This window comes from Saimiri boliviensis, chromosome 21 (genome assembly GCF_048565385.1).
Source record: "Saimiri boliviensis isolate mSaiBol1 chromosome 21, mSaiBol1.pri, whole genome shotgun sequence".
Lineage (NCBI taxonomy): Eukaryota > Metazoa > Chordata > Mammalia > Primates > Cebidae > Saimiri > Saimiri boliviensis.
Window position 1 is genome coordinate 17,733,904 of NC_133469.1, and position 26,763 is coordinate 17,760,666.

Sequence of the window (26,763 nt, forward strand, 5' to 3'; positions counted from 1 at the left end):
GCTTCCAGAACTGTGGAGAATGAATTTATGCTTTTTAATCCACCTGTTAAAGCAGCCCTGGGAGACTAAGACAGATGATCATAGCAAGAAATCCCAAGGAGCATGTCATCTGGTAAGAGAGATGTATGCCATAGGACTCTGGCTGTAAGCAACAGAAATCCACAAAAGCTTGCTTAAACAAATAGGCAACCCAAAAGATGAACTCACAAAATCCAAAGCAGGTCTGTAGCTGGCACATAAACGTCATCTCTTGCCCCTGCCCCTCTCTTGATGACTATGACATTCCTCTCTCTCCCTCTTCCTCTCTATCTCTCTCTCTCTCTCTCTACCCTGGTTTTCTGTGCTTTCCCAGTGCAGATGACAGAGAACATGGTCCTAAATGGCACCCAGGTTTGTGCATTAAAGATACAACCACTGAGAAAGAAACTGCATGACTCACTCACTCATTAATTCAAACTCTCAGGGAAGGATAGCTCATTCTTCCATTCCACGTCAGATGCTTACCCCATCAACTGTGACCAAAAGGGCAGTATGTCAGTGAACAAATAAGATGCTGCTGCTGTAACCAGATGGATGGAGCATTACCAAGCAAAGAAAACTGGGCAGATGACCAGGGTGGAGGGTGAGTCCATTAATAGCAATAAATTATCATGGAGTCATGATGCCATACTACTGTAGAATATGAAGGTAAAAAAAAAATCTAGAGAAAATGTCCCACTGAACAGCATCTGACATATTCTAGTCTTGGATCTGTAGTTGCTTCTTCCACCTTAAAAGAGGCAGAAATTGGCAAGGATTAAAAGCATATGTCCTTTAATCAGAGACACATGGACTTGAATCCTATTTGGCCTTGTATTAGTTATGCTGTCTTGGACTTGTCATCAGGCCTCTCAGAGCCTCAGCTTCCTCATCTTTCAAAAAGAAAGATGAAAATAATATCACCAACTTCCTAAGTTTGAAGTGAGCTTTAAAGGTGTATTTGGCAACTCTAAATACCTAGTATGTGTTAACCAGTGTTACTACCAATGGTATTTGATGAATCCTTTTTTTGTTTTGCTTTCTCCTTCAGGCTGAATTCTCAGAGTTGAACCTAGCGGCCTATGTGACAGGGGGCTGCATGGTGGACATGCAGGTCGTGAGAAATGGGACCAAAGTGGTGAGGTGAGTAGGACTAAAAAAAGCAGAACCTCTGAGAAGTGCATACGTGGAACCTCAGGTAGCCCATCCTTCCGTCCACTGCCTGCAACCTGAATCCTGTGCCACACATACATTCCTGTGCAGAATGTCTGCTTCCCAGGTGTGGTTGCAGTAGTAATCACCAGCGGCACACATCTTAGAGGCAGCACCTGTGGTGTCCTGGAGTGAGCCCTGGACTTAGAGAGAAAAGACTTGGGTTCCATTTCTGGCTTTGAGGCTCTTCTGTCCTCTACTTCTCATTTGCAGCATGATGATAGCAGCACTGAAGTTAGAGGCTGCTAAAGTTTACAGAAACTCATATGTGACAGCACCTTATTAACTCTAAAGTGCTGTACAAATGGAAGAGTTTATTAGAATAAATGAAATTCAGCTTCCTGCAGCATGGCAGACTAAATGTTCATAAAATCATCCCCTAGTAGACCAAAACTAAAAGAACTAGATATATATGTTCAGAAAAATCTGTCTGTAATTTATGCTGAATTGGAGAGCAAGTGAGGGGTTTCTTTAGAAGCCAGAAATGATAAGAATGTGTATATCCATAGGAGAGATAAGCATGTGCATAAATATATTGCTCTCTAGTTAAGTACCCAGAGAACGATACATATTAAATCTCATGAGAGTTTAGAGAAGGAAGAGATAGGATTCAGATTTGGGTAAGGAGGGAAAACAGGAAAAGCTTTGAGGTCACATTTGTTTTGAGCCTGGTCCAGTGGGAGAATGTGGACATTCTCAGATTGGGTATAGGGAAGGAGAAATATATTCTAAGAGTAGGAAACAGCCTCTGCAAATAAAGACAGACCCCCCAAAAAAGGTGCATGTTTGGTATATTAGTTCGTTTTCATGCTGCTGATAATGACATACCCGAGACCAGATAATTAATAAAGAAAAAGAGGTTTAATGGACTCACAGTTCCACATGGCTGGGGAGACCTCATAATCATGGCAGAAGGTGAAAGGCATATCTTACCTGATGGCAGACAAGAGAGAATGAGAGCCTGTGCAGGGAAACTCCCCTTTATGAAACCATCAGATCTTTTGAGACTTACTATCACAAGAACAACATGAGAAAGACCCACCCCCATCCATGATTCAGTTACCTCCCACCACGTCCCTCCCACGACACAGGGGAAATGTGGGAGCTACAATTCAAGATGAGATTTGGGTGGGGACATGGTCAAACCATATCATTTGGGAAATTATGATAATTCTACTAATTCAGCCATTCTTTATTGAGTGCCTGCTGTATGCCATGTAACAAGATGTTACATGGCGTCCTGTTTCCGGTAATGATGGGCTAGGTCATTTGGACCAGCTTTTCTACTGAAAACAACTTAAAAGCTACTAAATAATTACAGTCTTTCAAGGCCTTCTAAGAGTTTGTATGACAGTAAGGAATTACCAGAAAGAGACTGATGGGAAAATGAAAACCCAGAGAGGTAAATGAGTACAAAGCCACCTGTATCCTGAGAATATTTGCGAGGTCAGCCAAATTTGGAACTGGTTTTGAGAGCTTAGTGGGGGCAAGGGAGACAGAAATCAACACTCAGGGCCACTCAGAATAGGGAGTATAACTGTAGACCCTCTCCACAATAAGCTGAGATCCCCCAAAGGACCACACCTTCTAGGTAAACATGAATTACAAGTAGGTGAGCCCTTACAAGTACTTGCAGCTTGAATAACTCAGCCCTCCAGGAAACCTCAAGCCTTAAACTTGGTTTATGGTGATCCCAGACATGCCAGAAATAAGAGAAAATTCTATGTAAAGGAAGGCACTTTGATCCTAGGCTTCAAATGATCCTTCAAATAATTTTTTTGTATAATAGTGCATAGTCAAAGATAACCAGGTGAAACAGGAACAATGGACAATGGAGACAGAAACTCAAAGATAGAATTATCAGATTATTTTTAAAAACTATACATATCAAATTGAAAAAAGTCAGATTTGGAGAAAGCTACAGAGAATAGGATACTATAAACGTGATGTAACTAGGTGTTTTCTTTTATTTTCTTTTCTTTCTTTTATTATTATTTTTTTTTTTTTTTGAGATGGAGTTTTACTCTTTTTGCCCAGGCTGGAGTGCAATGGCATGATAGTGACTCACTGCAACCTCTGCCTCCCAGGTTCAATCAATTCTCCTGCCTCAGCCTCCCGAGTAGCTGGGATTACAGACCCATACCACCGTAACCGGCTACTTTTTTATTTTTAGTAGAAACTGCGTTTTGCCAGGTTAGTCAGGCTGGTCTCAAATGCCTGACTTTAAGCAATCCACTCGCCTCAACCTCCCAAAGTGCTGGAATTACAGGCATGAGCCATGTACCATAAATGAGTTTTTTTTTTAAAAAAACAAACACAACTGCTAGAAATGAAAACTACAATGATCAAAATTATTGTGTTTAACATCATATTGGACACAGCTGAAAAAACATTTATGAAATGACAGGTACAGCTGAAGAGTTTATCCTAAACGAAGCACAGAGAGGAAAAGATTGGAGGTGCAGGAAAGTTTGTTAGATCCTAGGAGAAGGTCTAACATTCATTTAATCAGATTCTCAAAAAAGAGAGGTAAAAAAAGAATACATCAGAGACAGTACTTGAAGAAATGATTCTTTCACAAAGATACCAAACCACAAAAACAGAAGCTCAGCAAATTTCAAGCAGGATAAATAAAAATAATTCCACAGCAAGACACAATAGTGTTATTTAGAAAGAAAAAGAGGAGAAAAGGCACATTACAGATGGTCCCCGGTTTATGATGGTTTGACTTATGATTTTTTTGACTTTATGTTGATGCAAAGCAGCACTCATTCAGCAGAACATTAATAAATTGCATGAGATCTTCAACACTTTATTATAAAATAGGCTTTTTGTTCAAAGATTTTGCCCAACTGTGGGCTGATGTAAGTGTTCTGATAATGTTTAAGGTAGGCTAGGCTAAACGATGACATTTGGTAAGTTAGGTGTAATAAATCCATTTTCAATTTAGGATATTTTCAAATTACAGTGGATTTATTGGGTTGCAGCCCCTTCATAAGTCAAGGAACATCTGTACTTAAAGTAACAGACTGACAGCTTCCAGAGAACAATTGTGGAAAAATGTCTTCGTGTGTTGAGAGAAATTAATTGGCAACCTATAATTCTGTCCTCAGAGTAACATCTTTTATGAATGATGGCAAAATAAAAACATTTACAGACCTTCACAAATGGAAATTGTAAAGCATGTACTTCAAGCAGAAAGAAAATGATCTCAGATAAACAGGGCTGCAAGATTATATGAAGAGAAAAGAAGGTGGTCTTAATAGATGATGTCTTCAAAAGACAATACAAACAATTTTATGGATTTAAAAATATATGAAGGATTAAAGTATACAACATTAAGTTAGTAGAGGTTGAGGGTAAATGGAATTAAGATGTTGGGAGGCCCTTATACTATCAGGGAAGAAAGTAAACATGGCCAGGTATGATGGTTCACACCTGTAAATCCCAGCATTTTGGGAGGCCAGGTGGGTGGATTGCTTGAGCTCAGCAGTTTGAGACCAGCATGGGCAACATGGTGGAACCCAGTCTCTACGAAAAATACAAAACTATAGCAGGGCATGGTGCACACCTGTAGTCCCAACTACTTGGGGAGGCTGAGTTGGGAGAATCGATTGAGCCCAGGAAGATCAAACCTGCAGTGAGTCATGATCGTGCCACTGCACTTTAGCCTTGGTGACAAAGAAAGCCCCTGTCTTTAAAAAAAGCATAAATAAATAAATATATTTATTAATAACAGGCTTTAAAACCCAACACAATAACACAAAGTAAATGGTTGATTTACACCCAGTATATTAACAAGTCTGATCTGATATCATTCTGAATTGCCTGTATAACAGTGCTGGTTATTGAAATCCTGAATTTTTGTTTTTGAGTTGGTAAATAGCCATTGCCTTGAGGCACCCTAACCCCGTGGGACTGTTCCTTTGTCCCCCAGCCCACCACACTCCTATCCTCCAGCCCATATTCTTGTTCTCCCCTGCCCAGATGTTGCCCAGACATTGCAGGGAAGAACCTCAGAAGTAGTAGTAGAACCCCAGAGAGTGAATGCCTGGTTTCTCCTGTCTCTTCAAGGCTATAAATGCCTGTGCATCTTCTGGAGTCGCCCTCTCATGGTCATTTGTGAGAATTGCAAACTTCGCAAAGCACCCTGAGAGTTGTTAAATATTTTTATCACCAAAGTATGTATACCGATAATTACATTAAATGTAAATGGACTAAATGCTCTAATTAAAAAGAAAGATTATCAGTGTAAAGTTTTAAAAATCCAAATGTATTCCATTCAATACATTCATCTAAAACATAAGATACAGAAAATTTGAAAGTTAAAGAAAGGGGGAAATATACTATGCAACTGGAGCAAAAGAAAGCTAACTGATAGAGCTGCATTAATATCTAGGGGAAAAATAGACTCCCAGGTGAAAAGCCTTACTAGGGAAAAAGAAATAAGTTATTATGATAAAGATTCATTTACTGAGAAGAAATAATAATTTTAAATTTATAAGCACTATACAAAAATACCTCAAGATATACATAAAAAATTGACAGAACTACAAGGAGAAATAAAGAAGTTCATGATTATTGGAGAGTTAGTGAATAATGCTAAATATATACATTCGTGTACTTTTTCATGGCACCCTCATTTTTCATATAAGAACTGTAAAAAGCCTAAAATGCTGTTATTTAGGGATCTGTCTGCACTCATATTTTATGAATGATGGCAAAATAAAAACATTAACAGACCTTCACAAAGGGAAATTTAAAAGTATGTACTTTGGGCAAAAGGTAGGACTTGTATCCTACTTCCTTATTTGGAAGGATGGCTGGATCTCCTTCATTTGTAACATGTAGAAACAAGAACATCTATCCCAGCTGGGCATGATGGCTCACACCTGTAATTCCAGCACTTTGGGAGGCTCAGGTAGGTGGATTGCTTGAGATCACGAGCTTGAGACCAGCCTGGGCAACATAGCTGTCTCTAGAAAAAATACAAAAATTATCCAGGTGTGGTGATGCACACCTGTAGTCCCAGCTACTTGAGAGGCTGAGGCACGAGCATTACTTGAACCTGGGAGTGGATGCTGCAGTGAGCCACGATTCCACTACTGTACTCCAGCCTGGGTAACAGAGTGAGACTGGGACACACACACACACACACACACACAAATCTATACCATTGGTCCTCAAATTTAGCTATGGACTGGAATCACTTAGGAATTATTTTAAAATCCTGATACCCAGGCAATGTCTGGGACATATTACACTGGAATCTCTGAGAGTGGGATTTAGGTATTCATATTTTTAAAGTTCCCATGTGATTCTAGTGGCAGCCAAAGTAGGAAACATTCCCAGCTTGTTCTCATGGTGGCCCTGCACTGGGGCTGGATTGGCTGAAAAGCTAAGGACACTCCTAGGTATGCTGCGTGAACACACGAATCACTTTGCAGAAATAGATATCTCCAAGTCTTATTCTAGACCTGCCATATTCTTCCTGAATTTACGAGATTGTTTACAAAAATAAAGTTACAGAAATGTTCCAGGTATTTGTTAATTGGCAGTTCTTCCAGTATTCGGAAATGGCAGACTTTGAAGGCAGTTGTTGTAAGTTGAATTGTGTTGCCCCCAAAAAAGAAAAAGATAAAGTCCTAACTCCTAGCACCTCAGAATGTAACCTTACTTGAAAATGGCATTGCTGCAGATGTGATGATTAAGGTGCAGTCATACTGGAGTCGTGTAAGCCCTTAATCCAATATGACTGGTGTCCTAATAAGAAGAGGGAAATTTAGACACAGGGAAAACGTCATGTTGGAAGCAGAGATTGGGGAGATACATTGATAAGCCAAGAATTGCTGGCAATCATTAGAAGCTAGGCGATAGGCATCTCCTGCCAAGCCCTCAGAAAGAGCCAACTCTGCGAACTTTTTTTTTTTTGAGACAGGGTCTCGCTCTGTCACCCAGGCTGGGGTACAGTGATGTGATCACTGCTCACTGCAGCCTCAACCTTCCAGGCTCAAACGGTCTTACCACCTCAGCCTCCTGAATAGCCTGGACTACAGGCACATGCCACCATGCCTACCTAAGTTTTAAATTTTTGGTAGAGATGGGGTCTTGCTCTGTTGCCCAAGCTGGTCTCTTAACTCCTGAGCTCAGGTGATCCTCCCACCTTGGCCTCCCAAAGTGCTGGGATTACAGGCATGAGCCACCATGCCCAGCCTGCCACCATCTTGATTTTGAACTTCTAACCTCTAGAACCATGAGAGAATACATTTCTGTTGTTTTAAGCCATCAAGTTTGTGGTATTTTACTGCGGCAACCCTAGAGAATGATTACAGCAGTGCCTCTTGAAATTTAATGTGCGTACACACCTCTTGGAGATCTCATGTTAAAATGCAGATCTTCATCCATTAGGTCTTCAGGTAGTGCTTGAGATTTTGAGTTTTCTTTGAACTCCCAGGTGAAGCCAATGCATCTGGTCTTACAGACTCAGTTTGAGCAGCAAGGATGTGAACAGGCTCCTAGATGCTGCTGATGCTGCCATTGGAAGATCACGTTTCGAGTAGCCAGTGTTGTGATGACAGTGCCTGTATAGCCAAAGGCCTGTGTTCACGTACCCAACGGCTGTTGAGATTTATTCTGTCTCATGCCCAGGATGGTGCTTATAATCTCAGCCAGCTAGCTCGCTTTAGCAAGATTTGTTACAGGATGTCAGACTCACAAGAATGTGCACACACACCAAGTAGCTCATGACTCAGTGTGTCCTGCAGTGGGGGGAAATCAGTAGACTCTTCCAAAGTATGATTTGATCTAGCAATCACATTACTGAGTATATACCCAAAGAAATATAAATCATTCTACTGTAAAGACGCATGCATGCAAATGTTCATTGCAGCACTATTCACAATAGCAAAGACATGGAATCAACCTAAATGCCCATCAATGGTAGAATAGATGAAGAAAATGTTGTATATATACATGGAATACTATGCATTCATAAAAAAAGGAGATCATGTCTTTTGTGGGAACATGGAAGGAACTGGAGGCCATTACCCTTAGCAAACTAACACGGGAACAGAAAACCAAATACCACATGTTCTCATTTATAAGTGAGAGCCAAATGATGAGAACTCATTGACACAAAGAGGGGAACAACAGATACTGAGGCCTACTTGAGGTTGAAGGGTAAGAGGAGAGAGAGGATAAAAAAATAACTATTGAGTACTAGGCTTAGTCTCTGGGTGACAAAATAATCTGTACAGCAAACTGCTAAGACACAAGTTTACTGGTCTAACAAACCTGCACATGTACCCCTGAACCTAAAATAAAAGTTTAATAAATAAATAAAAACAGTAGAATCTTCCACAGGCATATAGGGTCATACCAAGCCCTAGCTTTGTCTCCCAAAGCAGTAATCTTGAGCAGTGCTGTTGACTTGCTGTGTATTCTTCCAAAGACAGGTAGACATTGTATTGAAATTGTGTATAAGCACTTCCAGTATGCATGGTGAGCAAGGCCTGTATCTCCTGAAGTCTCTCTCACACAGAGCACCTTGTGAGAGAGTGCTTCTCACAAGTGCTTCCCTTTTGAGCATCTTCTCACAAGGAAAGATGATGTGATGGTTAACTTACCCAGAGAGTTGATAACACGTTATTTCTCTGTGTGTCTATAAGGGTATTTCTGGAAGAGATTAGCATTTGAATCAGTAGGCTGAGCAAGGAAGATCTTCCCTCACCCTGTGGGCAGGCACCATTGGGCGTCTCAGTAGAACAAAAAGACACAGGAAGAGCTAAATCTTTCTCTCTCATCCTGCGATATCTATCTTCTCCTGCCCTTGCACATCAAAGCTCCTGGTTCTTAGGCCTTCAAACTTCAAGACTGGTGCTAGCAGCCACCCAGTTCTCAAGACTCTAGCCATAGACTGGGAAATTATACAGTTGACACTCCTGGTTCTCAAGCCTTCAATCTCTGACTGAATCACACTATGAGCTTTCCTGGTTCTCCAACTCACAGCCAGCATCTCATGGAACTTGTCAGCCTCTGTAATCATGTGAGCCAGTCCCCATATTAAATCTCCTCTTAGATATATCCTGTTAGTTCTGTTTCTCTGGAGAACCCTGACTAATACAGGTGACCAGGATGGATGGCAGACCAGACCACTGCTGGCTTTCTCCATATGCATTCCTTCTCCTTTGGGGTACAGCACCTAGGATTTCATTGAGGTGACCCCCTCCTTAACTTGGCAGTCTGTGTGGTGAGTGCAGCTGATGGCACATGACCGGCCCTAGTCAATTGGAATATCTCACTGGGACACAGGCCAGGCCAATGCCAGAACTCTTGGATGAAAGGCACATGTGTTCTGCTGGGAACACTGAGCTGATGGGATGTATGTCTGGAGCTGCTGGTGGCTATCTCTCTCCTTGAGAGAACCAACTGCCAAGAATGAAGCCAAGGGTAAAGGAAAACACAGCCAGACAGAAACAGTGTTCTGATGATGTTATTCAAGGCTCTGGATCCAGACTCATCCCCAGACTTGAGCCAAAAAAAATCCCTTTTTGTTTAAGCCAGCTTGAATTGCACATACAAAATTCATGAACTTTTATTTATTTAGCAAACAACTTTTATAGCATTTCCTACGTGCTAGGCACTGTTCCAAGCACTTAACATGAATTAACTCATTTCATCCTTTCAACAACCCTATAAGGTGTGTGCTATTAAAATCACCATTTTATAGATTAAAAGGCTGAAACACCAATGGATGGAATGATAACATCCAGTTTTCCAGCCAGTACGTGGCAAAGCTGGTATTCAAGCCCAGGCAATTTGGCTCCAGGGTCTGTGTGTGGCAAGGGGCAAAGCTGCTTAAAGAAGCCATACGTTTCCCACTATGAATGACATGCAAGAGTACAATTGAACAACTACATGGAAGAAAAATAGAGAGAGGATCCATGCGTCTGACTTTTAGGCGGAGAACAAGGAAAAGTCAGTCACCACTATTGATGGGACCTTGTGCACCAGGGCTGTGCTAAGTGCTCATCATGGATGGTCTTCTTATCTAGTAATTACAAACCCATGAGATGGTCTAATAATAATGTAGACAGCCAGTATAGCCTGAAGGTTAAGAACACAGTTCTGGAGCAGGCTGCCTTGGTGAACATCCCAAATCTGCCATGGTAACAGCAGCCGTGTGACCATGGGCAGTAACTTATCTCTACTACTACTACTACTACTACTACTAATAATAATAATAATAAAAAGAAGAATCCTCCTCCTAGGGTTGCAGTGAGGATTACATGAGTTGGTATATGCAAAGTGCTAAGCAGTACCTGGATCAGAATAATCACTAACTTAAGTGTGTAATCATAATTATTATAGCACCATTTACAGAGGAAGAAACTGAGTCACAACTGGAACGATTAAGTCATTGTCATTGATTTCATTGCCTCAGATCACACTTTTAGAAAGTGTCAGCACTTGGATTTGAACCCAGGTCTCTGATTCTATACCAGGAGAATTTCCAAGTGTCTTGGAATCGTTACTCTGTCCACTCCACCAGCCTCTGGTCCTGTTGAGCCCACACCAGGCTGGCGTGAGTAGACACTCAGTCTCTGTACAGAAAGCAGCAGTATGTAGAGATTTCTCCAGGGTACAGAGTGAAGCTACAGCTCATTCAGGGTATAGTATGGGAGTGTTGCCCTCCCTTAGAAATCTATTGCTCAGGTATAAGAATTTACCTCTCTGAGCCTCAGTGTTTTTTAATGTGTAAAAGGTAATAATATTATTTTGCATACTTTTTGTAAGGATGACATGAGGTGTCATATGTGAAAAGTTTGTGTATTCATTCCACAAACATTTATTAAGGACCTACTATGTTCCAGGGACCATTTCAGACATTGGGTATTGTATCAGACAGAGACCAGGCAAAAGACAGAATTCACTCCTAAATGGTCTAAATAAAGAGGATTTAATGAAGGGGCAACTTACAGAAGAGTATGAGGGGCTAAGGGAATACGAGGTATTTAGAATCCAACAAGAGAAGGAAACCATTATCATCCCTAGGGGTGCAGGGACAAAAGGGGAAAATAGAATTACTAGACTAAATCTAGTAGGTTTAATCTATACTTGAGCAGGAGAGCTGGTCCATTGAAGCTATAACTGGGGAGGAACTCAGCTACCTTCCAAGTCATGGCACTAAAGCAGGCTGGGCACTAGAGAGAAGTACCACCCCACTTCTCTCCCTCTGCCTTCCAGTCTCCTGCTAGGACCTCACTTTGGCCGAAAGCAAGCAGAAACTATCAGCAAGGGAACTGAGTTGATGCTGCCCACAGGGACCCATCTTCTGTAGCTTAGAGCAGGGCAGAGAACAGTGGAAAAAGCATAGAGTGGGGTCGGGAGGGCACAAAAAGAGAGTAACTCTTAGGGGACCAGTGAACAAAACAAACCAAGTTTAAGTCCCTGCTCACAAGGTAGGGTTCTAGGAGTGCTTTGTAAATGGCCAAGCATTGCACACAAGTTGGTTAAATCATCAGTATTTGCAGCAGTTGCATTGATAGCCCTCCTTCCTCTGGTTTTTGTCCAAACCCAAACCCAGGGTGGATGACCCGCCAGCTCAAGATGTGTAAGCGCAACCCAGACATCCAGGTTCTCTGTTTAGAAAGCAGAGCAAGGACCATCCGGGGCATGTTAAAATTCATGCTTTGTGGGTGCCTTGGCTGTCCTGGACCCAAATTCCAGCCTGGCTCCACAAGGGAAAGATAAAAAGGGACAGCCATGTTTATACAGACAGAGGGGATTGCAAATACAGGGCAGGAGAAACCAAGAATGAAAAACACCCGAGGAGGCAGACATTAATGAGGCCCCAATCTAATTATGCAAGTCCTGCTCTCAGTTTCCAGCATTAGGCAACACTAAATTACAGGCACCCGTTCAAACCGCAGTGGCTGATAATGTGCTTCCGCTCATTAGAAGGTCAGACCTCAGAGAGGGCTGAAGAGAGGGAGCCAGGAAGCATCAGTAACGCAAGACCTTGAGGAGAGGCATCAGAGACTCTCAAATCCTCCCCCTCCCCAGCGCCCACCCTGGCTTACTGTTTGCAGGGAGGATGTTTGGGGCAAGAGGGAAATGAATGGGCTTGTCCCAGAGGAGGGGATGGTCTATAAAATCTTGGAGTTCCAGAGTCGAAAGAGTCCCTTAGAGTTTTCTATGTGCCCATTTTACAGATGGGCACACTGGCCTGGGGAAGAGAGAAGGGTGGCTTTTCCAAATCCTCTCAGCATATCAGCTCCTGAGCAACAATCAGCCCTCAACTCCTGAATCTCTATCCTGGGACATCTCTAACATCCCATCAAGAAATTTAATTTGTATAATAACATTTCTTTGATCTTACTTCATATATAATTGCCTAGATTCTTGTGGGCCTCCTGAACTTTTAATTTCAAATTCCAGATATTCATTCATTCATTCAACAGAATTTATTAGAGGCAAGTTCTGAGTGCCAGGCAGACTCTGGCAAACATTACACAGAGCAGAGTTCCTGCACTGACTTCCAGGTACCTGTGTGTGTTTGGAAAAGTGTTCCCTTCGCCTCTTCTAAATGTTTCCATATACATTAAGCTGCTTCCGCCTTTCCTTCCTTTCATTCATTATGTGCCAGACACAGAGGGTACAGTGGTGAATGAAACAGACGATAGCTCCTGTGGAGCTGATATTAGAGTTGCAGAAAACAATCAATAAGTAAGCAGACATGTGGGCTAAGGGCAGGTCGTGAGAAACGGGCAAAGCAAACAGAATACAGAGAAGTTGGCATTTGAGATGCATGAAGCAGAGAAGGCCTCTTGAGGAGGTGACTTAAGTGGAGAGGGAAATAGAGTGGGCAGAACGAGCCCTATGTGTATGGGGAGTGGAGCTTCACTCTCTCTTGACTTTGGGTGAACATGCACACAGGAAAGTGGCAGCTTGGGGGCCAGACGAGGGGAAGGAGAAAGGCAGAGACTTCCTTGGCTTGGAGCGTTCCTCACTGTCATCCATCAAGATTGTGCTTCTGTGGCCCCTTCTCTCATCCCACTCCGAAGTCGAATTTGGTGCCAGCTTCTGAACTCATAAAGCATCTAGGACTAGCCCAGGTAGGCGGCCTGGCTTCATGGCACAGAGGCCACCTGCATAGGCAAAGGAGGCTGCCTGGGCTGGATCTCGACTCTGCCTTCTCCCAGCTTCAAGGCCTTGGATCAGTCACTCCCTATTTCTAGCTCTTGGCCTCCCCACCTGAAGTGGGGACAAAGAGTCCTCACTTCCTAGTTGTGGCATATGTAAAGTATGTCCATGGTGTCTGGTGCACCAGCTTGGTGCTTGTTAGCTCTCCTTCTTCCTGAAGCATTCCCATGGATGTGACCACTCTCGCCTATGCACCTTCTGAGTTTCTGATCACATGTCCCGTCCTCAGGGAGACCCTGCCAGACCATACTGTCCCTAATCTCCAGGCCCAACTATTCATTTTTTTTCCTTCAAATGTTGATCACTGCCTGAAATGACTCTAGCTATACTGATAATATATTCACATATAATACTATGTAACATAATACTAAATAATTTAGATATATAAGACACACTATTGTGTAATTTATTTTGTTGTTTATTTTCTAGAACAGAAAGTCTAGATAGGCAGAAAGATTGCCTTGTTCCCACTGTATTCCCATATCACACATCAGGGTCTCAATAACCATTTGCTCAATGAATGAAGGAATGCACCAGCCCTTCACTAACAGCTATGTGTCCTGGTCTTACTGCTCTTCCTGTACTGTAACTGGTTCAGGAGGGTAATTATTATTTACTTCTCTCCTTCTCCCCCTGGACTGAACCTTCCTTGAGGATCAAGTTAAGAACTGTTTTTTCGAATTGTGGCCCCAGCGCCTGGCACAACGCCTAAGTCTTTGCTGAAGGCATTCATGACCAGCCGACTCTTTGCCTGAATAATACAGCTCTGCGAAGTGAAAAGCTCACGGCTGAGGGGAGTCAGGCCTTAGCTTGCACCAGGCACAGACTTCCTGACAGCACACCACCCACAGCTTTCTGTCCCCAGGAGGGGATGGGGTCTGTAAGGCCATGGACTTGGAGTCGTCCAGGGGGTCAGCAGAGCAGCCATGGAGGGGGAAGGCCCCATCTAATCTCTTCGCCCAGGGCCTCTGCCTTTGCCACTGCCGGAGAAAGCAGGATCCCTGGGGACTTGCAGAGGTGGGGCGTGGGAATGGGAAGAAAGCAGCACAAGAAAGAGGCAGTGTGAGTCTGTAAAGCGATGCCAGGCTCCACTGCTGTGCACCTCCAGCCAACAGGCCAATGGCAGATCTGCCAACTCCCCTGGGAGAGAGAGCTCGGGTTCGACGGAGAAAAACAGTGTGGCTCCTGATTCCCAGAAGCACAGAAACTGGGGATGGGAAAGACTGTGAGGCCGCTGGCTGCGCCTTGCCGACCCTGTGCACTTTCCCACATGCTGGAGCCACACCCGGAATGGCTCCAGCTCTGGGTCCCACTCCATCGTTGCACGGGGCCTGTCCTGCTTTGACACATGCCACTGTGTGAGAAATTGCCCAGTGGTCACTTCAGACTTTTGGCCTTAGCATCCTGGCCTATTGTCATTCAGAAGCAAACACCTTTTACTAAACGGCTGCTGGGTACCCAGTACTTCTCAGTGGTAGGACATTTCATCCTTTCTTTGAAAGAAGTGAAAGGACTTTTTTCCAAGGCCACATAGCTGACAAGTGGAGGAATGGGACTCAAACTCTGATGTGATTTCATATCACACGCTCTTTCCACCTGGTTAGCACAGCTTAATATCGGAAAAAACACTAGCACTGGTGTCTGGCAGTCCTGGGTTGAAATCTTGACTCCCCATTTGCTGTTTTTGTGGCCTTGCACAAGTAATCTTACCTCTTTGACTTCCAGGTTCCTTAAAATGGAAAGAATGCCTCTTTTTGAGGACTAAATGAGGAAGTCTTTCAATTGCTAGTGCCTGAAATACAGTGAATGCTCTCTGAATGTTACCTCTACCCCTGCTTTATCTCATACCCCAGGACTAGTGTTGCACAACTTTCCTGGATCCCTGAGATGAGCCTCATGGGGAGAAGAGCTGGGGGGGAGACCACCTTAGGGCCCCCACCTCACCCAGGCAACACAGTGTAGTGAGAAGAGCCCCATAACAGGGATGGACTGCTCCATTTAGTTTTCATTTGCTGTTTGCAAACTCTCCATCTTCATTTAAAATGTCTGTCTGCTTCCTGAGGGCTTGTTGATCCACTAGTTTGTTGACATTCAAACCTTTTGTGATGTGAATAATTTAGGAAACCTCTGCCCTACTTATTAAAATGCAAATGCTTGTGCCCTGGTACCAGAAAGTCAGGTTCCTGGGTGAGACCCAGGAGTGCATGTTTTCAAGCTTCACCTAAGTGACTCCAACACCAGTGGTCTACAGACCCTGCTTTAAAAGCCATTGCACAGCTAGCCTGGAAAAAGTAGCAACATTCAGGCAACTAAAACACAGAATGATATATTGTATGATTTTATTTTGTTCTATGTGGTTTTAAAATAAATTTAGAGATTTTAGTAACAGCCATAAACTAAGAAAAAGAAAAAATTGAACTTGAACTTGCCTAGAGAAGTTGGAGGATCAAAGTCTACCTCAACTACTTATTGACAGTAATTGTTTCCTTTCTGGACCTGTATCCTCATTTATAAAATGGAGATTTGTATAAAACTTATTGTGGAACAAACTACCCCAAATCTTTCTGGCGTAAACCCACAACCATTTATTTGCTTTCAATTTGTGGGCCAGGAATTTGAGCAGGGCTTGGCTGGGTGGTTCTTCTGCTCCATGCAGTGTTGCCTGGGATGACTCACTTGGCTGCATTCAGCTTGTGGCTTGGCTGGGCTGGAAGGTCCAAGTAAGCTTCACACTCAGTCTGGTGCCTTGGTGCTCCTTCAGGTGGCTATTGGGCTTCCTCATACCCACGTAGTCTCAGCATAGTCAGATTTCTCATGTGGGAGCTGGTTTTCAAGAGAGCACATTATAAGAGGGGCAGAAGCTGCAGGTATCTTAAGGACCAGCATCAGAAGTTACAGAGCATCACTTCTACCTCATTCTAGTGGCCAAAGATAGGCACAGGGGAAACCTAGGTTTAAGGACATCCCACCTCTCAGTGGAAGGAGAGCCAAAGAATTTGAAGACATGCTAATCCACAATTTCCCCCTTCAATCTGTTCTGTACACAGCAGCCAGAGTGATTCTTCTGAAACTAAATCAAATGCTAAATGCATCTTTAAAACCCTACAAGGGCTTCCCATCCCTCTTAGAATGAAATTCACAGTCCTGACTATGGTTTGCAAAACCTCATATGATCTAGGCTTCTGCTGCCTCTCCACCCTCCTCCCCCTTACCCACAATGGTACTTCCATCCTTTGCTGTTCTATGTAGGTCAAGCATATTCTCTCCTCAGGGCCTTTGCACTTGCTATTTCCTCAACCTGGAAAACTTTTCCCCTAGATATTAACATGGCTCACCCCTTCACTACATTTTGGCCTTGCTCAAGTATTACCACTTCCTTCTCTGACCATCCTATCAAAAATAACCTCCCAGGTGAATCTTTATACCCTCATCCTGCCTTATTTTTTAACAGCCCTCACTGCTACTGCTAAGCTTGCTTATATGTTCCTTACCTACTTCTGGCACCAGAATATAAGCTCCTTGAGGGCAGGAATTTTATCTGTTTTGCAAATACATCACTCCATCCCTAGAATGAATGGTACTATTTTGGCTGAATGAATAATTCTTAAAGTCTGCTTTAAAAAAATAATTTGCGGCCGGGCGCGGTGGCTCAAGCCTGTAATCCCAGCACTTTGGGAGGCCGAGGCGGGTGAATCACGAGGTCGAAAGATCGAGACCATCCTGGTCAACATGGTGAAACCCCGTCTCTACTAAAAGTGCAAAAAAAAATTAGCTGGGCATGGTGGCACGTGCCTGTAATCCCAGCTACTCAGGAGGCTGAGGCAGGAGAATTGCCTGAGCCCAGGAGGCGGAGGTTGCGGTGAGCCGAGATCGCGCCATTGCACTCCAGCCTGGGTAACAAGGGTGAAACTCCATCTCAAAAAAAATAATAATAATAATAATTTGCATTTGAGCCTACCTCCCCTACCAGACTGGCAGGTCCCTGAAGGCAGAGGTTAAGTTGCTTTCATCTTTGCAGCCAACTGGGTCCTTGGTTTGAGCCCCACTCCTTGCTTGAAGCTCCAAATTTACTCTTTTAGAAATCTCAATAGCCTTCGTTTTCAAACATGTACCAGCTTCTTACTATTTGCCATATAATGTGATAAACTAGTGAGCTTACATGCATTTTCCAAATTGATCCTCAAAATAACTCCACAAGATATGACCTGTTACTATCCCCATATTACTGAGGGGGAAACTGAGTCACCAAATAGCTAAATAACTTGCCTGAGGTCACCCAAAAAATGGAGCAGCCAGAATTTAAATCCAGATTGGCTTATTCTAAATCCATGCTCTTAACTTCTATACAATGCTGCTTTCTACATGATTTAGTCCTTGACTATAACTCATCTTTTTTTGCACTATTTCAAAACTGTTCTATGCATGCTCGTCCCATTTCCTCTGTTAAATTGGGTTTGTATCTTTTGATTCTCTCTTAAGCCAGCTCTGTCACTTACATTGGACAAGTTAATGAATCTCACTGTGCCCCAGTTTCCCCAAACACAAAATGGAGCTAATAATAGAACCTAATCCAAGGTATGGTTGGGAGAGTTAAATGAGCTAATTCACATTAAGCGCTTACCACAATGCCTTGCAACAATGCCATATAGTCAGCACCCAAAAACTCTTAGCTATGAATATTGTTGATTTTCATCAAAGCACAAAACACAGCTTTATGCTTGGAACATACACTTGGATAAATATTTTTGCCTCTTCCATTAAACAGGGAGACTTTTGCTATTTTCATTTGTTCCTGCCAATAAACAGTGAGCCCCGCCACAAAACAGCACCACAGGATGCCCACTCTCCCGCACAAAGAGCTCTTGTGTCCTGACACCTTTTGCGGTTCTTGGCATTGTCAATCTTCCCCACTCTGCCAGCGTGAATTGAACACTGCCCTGTGCCAGGCTTTCTGCAAGGCATTTCCTCACACACTGTGTCACTTTATATTCTTGTCCCCATATCACAGATGAAGAAACTGAAGCTCTCGGAGCATCTGTAACTTGCCCCTAGGAGCCCAGCAAGAAAACAAAAACTTCACTGGTCTACATTCTCCTCTACCCATCCCCAATCTCTTCTCTACATGGCAGCCAGAGAGTTTTTCTGTTTTTTTTTTTTTTTCTTTTTTTTTTTAATTTTTCTTTTTTTTTAAGACGGGGTTTCACCATGTTGGTCAGGCTGGTCTTGAACTCCCGACCTCAGGTGATCCACCCGCCTTGGCCTCCAAAGTGCTTGGATTACAGGCATGAGCCACCATGCCCGGCTTTTTTTTTTCTTTTTTTAAAAAAAGTAATAGACTTTGCTTCTTAGAGCAGTTTTCAGTTCATGGCAAAATTGTGCAAAAAGTACAGTTTGCATAGGCCTCTGCCCCTACACGTGCAGAGCTTCCCTCCCTTACTGTCTTGTACCAGAGGGGTATAGTTGTTACTATTGAACCTGCATCAACACACCATCATCGTCCAAAGTCCATAATTGACCTCAGGGCTGACTTTTGGTGTTATTTAGTCTATGGTCTTTGGCAAATGTATGACATGAATCTATCATTGCAGTATCATACAGAATATTTTTACTCCCCTAAACATCCTGTTTATCGCCCCTCGCACCCAAATCTTGGCAACCACTGATCTTTTCACAAACTTTGTATAGTTTTGCCTCTGCCCTCAGGATGTCATATTGTTGTAATTATCCAGGATTATCAGTATGTAGCCTTGTTAGAGTAAGTTTTTGTTTTTTTTTTTTCCAGAGACAGGGTCTTGCTGTGTTGCCCAGTCTAGAATGTAGTGGTACAATTGTAACTCACTGCAGCCTCTATTTCCTGGGCTAAAGTGATCTGCATGCCTCAGCTTCCTGAGTAGCTAGGACTGCAGATGCATGCCACCACCCCTGGCTAATTTATTATAATTTTTTAGGAGAGATGGAGGTCTCACTGTGTTCCACAGGCTTGTCTCAAACTCCTAGCCTCAACGTACCCTCCTACCTTAGTCTCTCAAACTTCTGGGATTACAGGTGTAAGCCACTGTGCCCAGCCAAGAGTGAGCTTTCTAAAACTTTAATTTGCTGTCTCAGCTTCAGCCACATCAACATTTTCTCAGCTATTCAATCTTTCTCTCTTCTTTCTTTTCCCAGGTCCCCACATATTCTGTTCCCTCTGCCTGAAAAGCTCTTCCCTCCTTATTTCACCTAAAAAAAACTTCTGCTCGTTCTTGCCTCAGCTCAAATGTCACTCACTCCTCAGAGAAACTGCTGATACCCTTTCATATTGACCTTCATTGTGCCCAAAGCTCTGTGGGCAACTGTCCATCTTTGCTGAGTCAGTGCAGGAACTGTATGTATAACTGCCATGTATTAAGCACTTGCTATGTGTCAGGAAACTGTGTTGGGCACTTTGCATTTATTATTGCTAATTCTTACATTCTCTCTGCTTGATTTGTATGATAAGCTACATCTTATAAATGTGAGATCAGGGCTCAGAAAGGTTCAGTGTCTTACCCAAAGTTCAACAGCTTAATGAAGGTGGAGAGTTGATCTTTGAGTCCAGCTCTATCTGAATTTAAAGTCCGTGTTCTGACAACGACACCATGCCACCTTCTTTTTCTTATGTTGGAGTGGGTGTTGGGCCTCTGCTAGTGACAGAGCATTGGGGCTTTCTGAGTGGGTGGGCTGGGGATTGCCCATTTCCATGGTTCAGGGGTCAGAGGAGAGGTTGTCACCTTTTTAATACCGTGCAGCAGCAGCTCTGCAGTGGAGCAATCACAGCATTTGTTCACCACATGATGGTTTGGCTCCTATTCAGTTTCCTGGGGAGAGCCATACAGCCATCTTTTATTACCACCTTCGGAGCTGAGAGAAAGAAACATAAAGAGATAAAGTGACTGTGTGGCTTACATTTGCTTCCTGCCTGTGCCGCCTCCATGCTCCTGCTGCCCCCACCCTGGCCCCCCAGGTGTCAGGGCAAAGTTGAGACCATTCTTTGTCTCCCATCTGGCAGCATTTATTCTCTCTGCACTTCTCTCCAGCAAACACTGAAGCAGGAGAAGAGTCAAGATGGTTGTGTAAGGTTGTGCAGCCTGTGCACTGCACAAAGGCATACGGTGTCTTCCAAGTAGGGGTTGAAAATCAGCCTGATGTCTGCCCATCTGTGCTCTAGCTTGGGGCTGCCTCCACCCTTTTTCTAATTTGGACAGATGTCTTATAGGTCATTAGGAAAGGCTGGAGAACATGGCTTGCAGGAAAGAACATTGTATAACCCTGGGCTCTGATAACCAAATACCTCCTCTTGGTGTAGGATCTGGATTTGCGAAGAGGCCCAGACCCCAGACTGCTGACACCAACCAGATCTCCTATAAGCATAAACCACTGCAGTCATCATTAGCAACTCTTCCATCTAGACTTGGAAACTCCTCGTGCAAATTGCTTTGACCCTATGTCTGCATGTGAATTCCTGGGTCAAGAACAAAGCAGTTTAGGCAGGTTGTTAAGGCCACAAGCCTGCAGTTAAGCTCACGTGGATTCACGTTCTCCCTCTGTCACTTACTATTGGTGTGACCTAAATGCACTTACTTCACCTCTCTGAGCCTCAGCTCCCTTACCTGTAAAACAGAATGGTACTTAGAAAGGTTAGCTATAATCTTCAGCCATGATAACAACTTACTTTCCAGATGAAGAATCTGAGCCACCAAGAGGTTAACAATTAGGTTGGTGCAAAAGTAATTGTGATGTTTGCCATTACTTTCTTTTTTTTTTTCTTCCCCACACCTTTTATTTGTTAATTCTGCTGCTCCACTCTACTTTGGATGTAGCCCCTGCTGCCTCTGACATGCATGCATTAGCAGGGCCTCTCACACTGAGGCTCCACACGCAATTACATTTGCACCAACCAAATAACTTGTCAAAGGTCACACAGCTGCTCAGTTGGTGTAGCTGGGGTTTGAATCAGAGCTCTCTACTAACTCTTGAAGTAAAGGACACAGAAGTAAAGTCCAGTCCCTCGCACAAAGAAAGTACTCAATAAATAATAGCCATTACTGTTATCAGCAGTGGCAGCTGTAGCTACCAGCATCCAAGGCTGCCAGGGCAGATCGTCCATCATGTCATGTGGTTCTCGAACCCTGTTCCACAGAGCTGTCTCCTAGTTTCTTTGAACTTTTGGGGGGTATGGGATAGAGTGGACAGAATTCCAGCTCCCCTCTCCACACCCCCACCTCTTTGAACCAGAAAATTAATTCCACTTTCATCTATTTATATCTCAAAATTCCAAGTAAAAATTTTTCTGGAAAAGAGTTCCACTGCCAGGCAAGAGTTTAGAAACTCATGGGCTAGCCTAACCCATTCATTTCAAAATAAATATGTCACAGAGAGGGCAAGTAGCGTGCTCAATGACACACAGAGTGAGTTGGAGATTGTGCCAGGGCAGAGCTATTTCCTGATTCCCAGAGCAGTGGCTTTTTGCTAAGCCTCCTTCAAGGTCTTGTTTTTTCCCCTCCAGTGCCAACCCGGAGAATGTATTTTGCTTGCATTTCCCAGAGCCCCTCATTCCAACACACCCTCTCCAAGTCTCCGAGCACACTGCCTGTATGTGTGTCTCCTCATGCAAATGCTGACAGGTGCCCCCAGTTCCAGGCTGACCGACCCGGGCACTGCCCTGCTTCACAAAGGTGAGTCTGCGAGGCTGGGCTCATGCTGCTGGCTCTGACTCTTGTCATGATGGTCGGACCTGAGCTCAAAGAGGAGAAAGAAGGCTGACAGGTTCATAGTGTTAATGGGATACATTTGAGAAATGCTAAACCAACAGTGTTTGGAAATTCAGGCCAGCAGCCAGGCACTGAGCTGGCCAAATTTCAGCTGGGGGGGAAGTAAGGGAGGCGGTATATTCTGAGACAGAATTAGAGTGTCTTTTAAAAACTGGATGAAGACATTGTTTGTTCAAGACCCTGGGAGCACAAAGATAAAACATGCATAATGGATTTGGGGTCTTTCAGTAAATGGCTCTCCTAAACTGTCTCCATCATCGTAATAAAGAATTGCTGCCATCCACAGAGGCCTACTTTGTGCTGAGCAGCTCTGCCTAGATCCTGTCCCTGTAGTAAACTAGTGCACAGATTAGGAAACTGAGGTTCAGAGAGGCAAAGTCATTTGCTAAGGGTCACACAGCTAATGATTGTGAAGGAACTGGGATTTAACCTGCCCTTAACCAATGGGGTATATTCAGTGTTCTACACTGAAGCTCAGAGAGTGAGGTTATGTCCACAGCCAGAAGAAAACAGAGATGGGGTATGAATGCAGGTATATCTCTAAAGACCATGACTTGTCAACTGAACCTTGCTCTGTACCTCCTTCATGGGTGCCTATGCATTCTTTTTTTCCCAGGGTTTAGCATGCCGCCTAGTCCAGGGAGGGGGCTCCATAAATGTTGACTGAATGAATGAATGAGCGAACCTCAGTGTATCATATTGTGATGAGGCTTATAAAGCCTAAAGAAAGAATTAGATGGGCCTTACTTGGGAACGTCCAGTGTTTATCTTGAGGTCTCATTGCTATGGTAATCTTCCGTAACAGCCTAAATTAATTGATAGGTTTAGGGTTTCTTAGGATGTCTTAATTCTCTCTTTATCTAGTGTTCTGCCTATCTCAAGTTAGAGTGTCTCAGTGGTCTCCATCTAAAACCATAGTATTAACCAGCTTAAAACACTTTGCCCTTGACCCTAGAGGTCACGGTCCTAGTCTGTTTTCAGCTTTGCAACCCATGTGGTCTCTCACTGCTACTTAACTCTGTCACTACGGCATGACATACACGGTTCACATATGATTAAGTAGAGCTGTGTCCTAATTAAACTTTATTTACAAAAACAGGTGGTAAGCCAGATAGGGCCTATGGGCTATAATTTGCCAACCTCTGGTTAAAAGTATGGCCTTGAGTCAGATGTTGAGCATATCTGTAGTTCTAGCTACTTGGGAGGGTGAGGTGGGAGGATCACTTGAACCCAGGAGTTGAAGGTTGCAGTGAGCTATGATCATACCACCACAGTCCAGCCTGGGTAACAGAGAGACAAAAAAAAAAAAAGAAAGAAAAAGAAAAGAAAGAAAGAAAGGGAGGGAGGGAAGGAAAAAAAGAAGGAAAGAAAGGAAGGAAGGAAGGAAAGAAGGAAGAAAGGAAGGAAGAAAGGAAGGAAGGAAAGAAAGAAAAGGCCGGGTGAGGTGGGTCATGCCTGTAATCCCAGCACTTTGGGAGATTGAGGCAGGCAGATCACTTGAGGTCAGGAGTTCAAGGTCAGCCTGGACAACATGGGGAAACCCTGTCTTTACTAAAAATACAAAAAATAGCCAGATGTGGTGGGCACCTGTAATCCCAGCTACTCAGGAGGCTGAGTCAGGAGAATCACTTGAACCTGGAAGGTGGAGGTTGCAGTGAGGCAAGATTATACCACCACACTCCAGCCTGGGTGACAGAGTGAGACCTCTCAAAAGAAAGAAAGAAAGAAAACAGATATGACCTCTTGGAGTGTGACTGTCTGGGTTAAAAATCCCCACTCCAGCCCTACTGTCTGTGTTGGCATTGGACAAATTAAAAGACTTCTGTGTGATTTAGTTTCACCATTTGTAAAAGGTGGATGATAATGATCCTTGCTTTGTAGGGAGATTGCAAGGAATAAAATAATACTTATAAGGCACTTAAAAATTAGTGTCTGGTACTCCATAATTGTCAGCCTCTATAATCCTCAGTTACCCACAGAGTGGTGTATGTGACCTTGTAATGGTATTAATACAAGCCTTTTAGGGCCATGTATGGTAAGAATTGGATGAGGTCATTTATGTAGCTCCATTAGAGCAAGGTTTTTAGTATTTTGTTCTTTATTGTTTTTTATTTCCCTCAAAACTATTTACAAAAACAGGTGGCCAGCCCATGTGCCATAACCTATTAATTTGATTTTTTAAATATTACACTAAAATACTGTTTCCCTTGATTACTGAATTTTTTGGCTCCCTACTCCCACCCCCATTCAGTTCCCAAGGTGAGTGAGTGCTTCACTCACCTCCCAGCCTGGCCAGATCTTAGAGTAGTTCCTGGCACATAGTAGGCATTTGCTGAATGTTTGTTGAATGCATGAAAGTACCTGGAAATGGGGCCTAGCACAGAGTGAGTCTTCAATAAATGGAACTTCCTACAGTGTTTGCATGCTGTAGGAAGGTCCTGAGAGGCAAAGTCACTTGCTCAGGGTCACACAGCTAATGGTTGTGAAGGAACCAGGATTTAACCTACCCTTACCCCAGCCCTTTAGACGTCAAGCTTGGGAATCAGACTGCCTGGGTCTGTGTTCTGGCCCAGCCACTTACTGTATGGCTTTTTACAGCTTCTTAGCCTCTTTGTGCCTCAGTTCCCTTATATGTAATTTTAGGCTAGTGAAAGTGCCTTCCTTGTAAGGATGTTGTGAGGATATTAAATGACTTAATTCACTTAAAATGCTTACAGGAATCTGGGACACAAGACAAGCACACAATAGATATTAATATATCTATTAATTAATGGTGGGAGTGTAAATTAGTTCAACCGTTGTGGAAGACAGTGTGGCAATTCCTCAAGGATCTAGAACCAAAAATACCATTTGACTAAGCAATCCCATTACTGAGTATATACCGAAAGGATTATAAATCATTCTACTATAAAGACACATGCACACATATGTTTATTACAGCAATATTTACAATAGCAAAGACTTGGAACCAACCAAAATGCCCATCAACGATACACTGGATAAAGAAAGTGTGGCACATATACACCATGGAATACTATGCAGCCATAAAAATAAGAATGAGTTCATGTTCTTTGCAAGGACATGGATAAATCTGGAAGCCCTCATTCTCAGCAAACTAACACAGGAACAGAAAACCAAACACTGCATGTTCTCACTCATAAATGGGAGTTGAACGATGAGAACATATGGACACAGGGAGGGGAACATCACACACCAGGGCCTGTTGTGGGGTGGGGAGCAAGGGGAGGGAGAGCATTAGGACAAATATCTAATGTATGCGGGCCTTTAAACCTAGATGATGGGTTGATAGGTTACAGCAAACCACCATGGCACATATATACCTATGTAACAAACCTGCACGTTCTGCACATGTATCCCAGAACTTAAAGTTAAAAAAATAGATATTAATATCTTTATTATTTTTCCTCTGGGGTTCAAAGTCACTGATGGGCAAAATGACAGAAATGAATAAGGCAGCTAAGGAAGAACTAGGTAGAATCATTTCAAAGAAGTGGGATTTTCCGTTTTTAAATTCTGGTGAGCATTAGAACTATCTGATGAGCTTGGTTACGTGAAGTTTCCTGTTCCCCACTCCAGGGGATCTTGATTCATTATGTTTGAGGCCTGAGAACTCCCTTTTTCAACATGCTAAGTGAGCTGTGTTGCAGAGGGTCCCAGGAGCACACATTGAGAAATGCCAGATCTTTGTTTATAGGGAAAGAGTTTTTTCTCTTCCAGGACGTGCGGCTTCCTGAGAACAACCAGACCAGCTACTTCCTGCCGCTTTTCTTCCCTCTGTGTCCTTGGAGGGGAGCTGCTTCCAGGTGGGGTCAGTTAGTTTCAGCTGCTCCTAGGTCTTTCCCATGGGCCTCCAGCTGTGCAAACCTTGGAATTTTTGTACCAGGATTTCCCAGTTAGAACATCCAGGGCTCTGCCAATGATACCAAACCTGCTGCACCTTTCTGTGAATGTTGGCTCTCTCTGCCGTGGGACGCCCTGCAAGCTGAGGTTTCCCTAGGAGACTTGACTCTTTGATTAATGACTGTTAAAGGACATGAAGCCCTTGGAGGGGGTGCCGGCATCTCTTCTTCAAGATCCAGGGAAGTGAGTGCAGCTTGAATCTCAGGCCAGAGCTGCCTGTATAGGAGGACAGAGGCAGAGTGGAGGGAATACAGGCGCTTGCAGCCACACAGACCTGCTTCAGACTCTGTGGCTCTGGTACTTACCAGCTGTGTGGGAGCCTTGATTAAGTGATGTAGTGTCCATATGCCTCTTAGGTTCCACTTATTTAACCAGATAGAATCATGCCCTCCTGGCAGTGTGCGTGTGAGAATCAAATGCTGTGTGAAAGCAAAACACCCAACCAGTGTCTGGCGCATGGCAAGTGCTCAGAGCGTATCTGTGTCTGCAGTCAGGAATTTTGAGGTGGGGTGGAGGGTGGCAGCCAAGGTAGGTCTCTTTCCCTCTGTCCCCTTTGTCTTCCAGACCATGCAGACTCTATGCCTTTCTCTCTGGCACATTTGTTGGTTCCCTAGGTGTG

The 26,763-nt window shown here is 43.5% G+C and overlaps 1 protein-coding gene across 6 annotated transcripts in view; it reads left to right on the top strand.

Annotated features, from left to right (window-relative positions):
• SYN3 (synapsin III) overlaps positions 1 to 26,763 on the top strand; it is a 509,993-nt gene that overhangs the window by 119,678 nt on the left and 363,552 nt on the right. For all 6 annotated transcript variants that reach the window (XM_074391364.1, XM_039463248.2, XM_074391367.1 and 3 more), the window contains exon 4: positions 1,070 to 1,161. In XM_074391364.1, the coding sequence (XP_074247465.1) occupies positions 1,070 to 1,161 (92 nt within the window). The remainder of the gene's footprint in view (positions 1 to 1,069; positions 1,162 to 26,763) is intronic.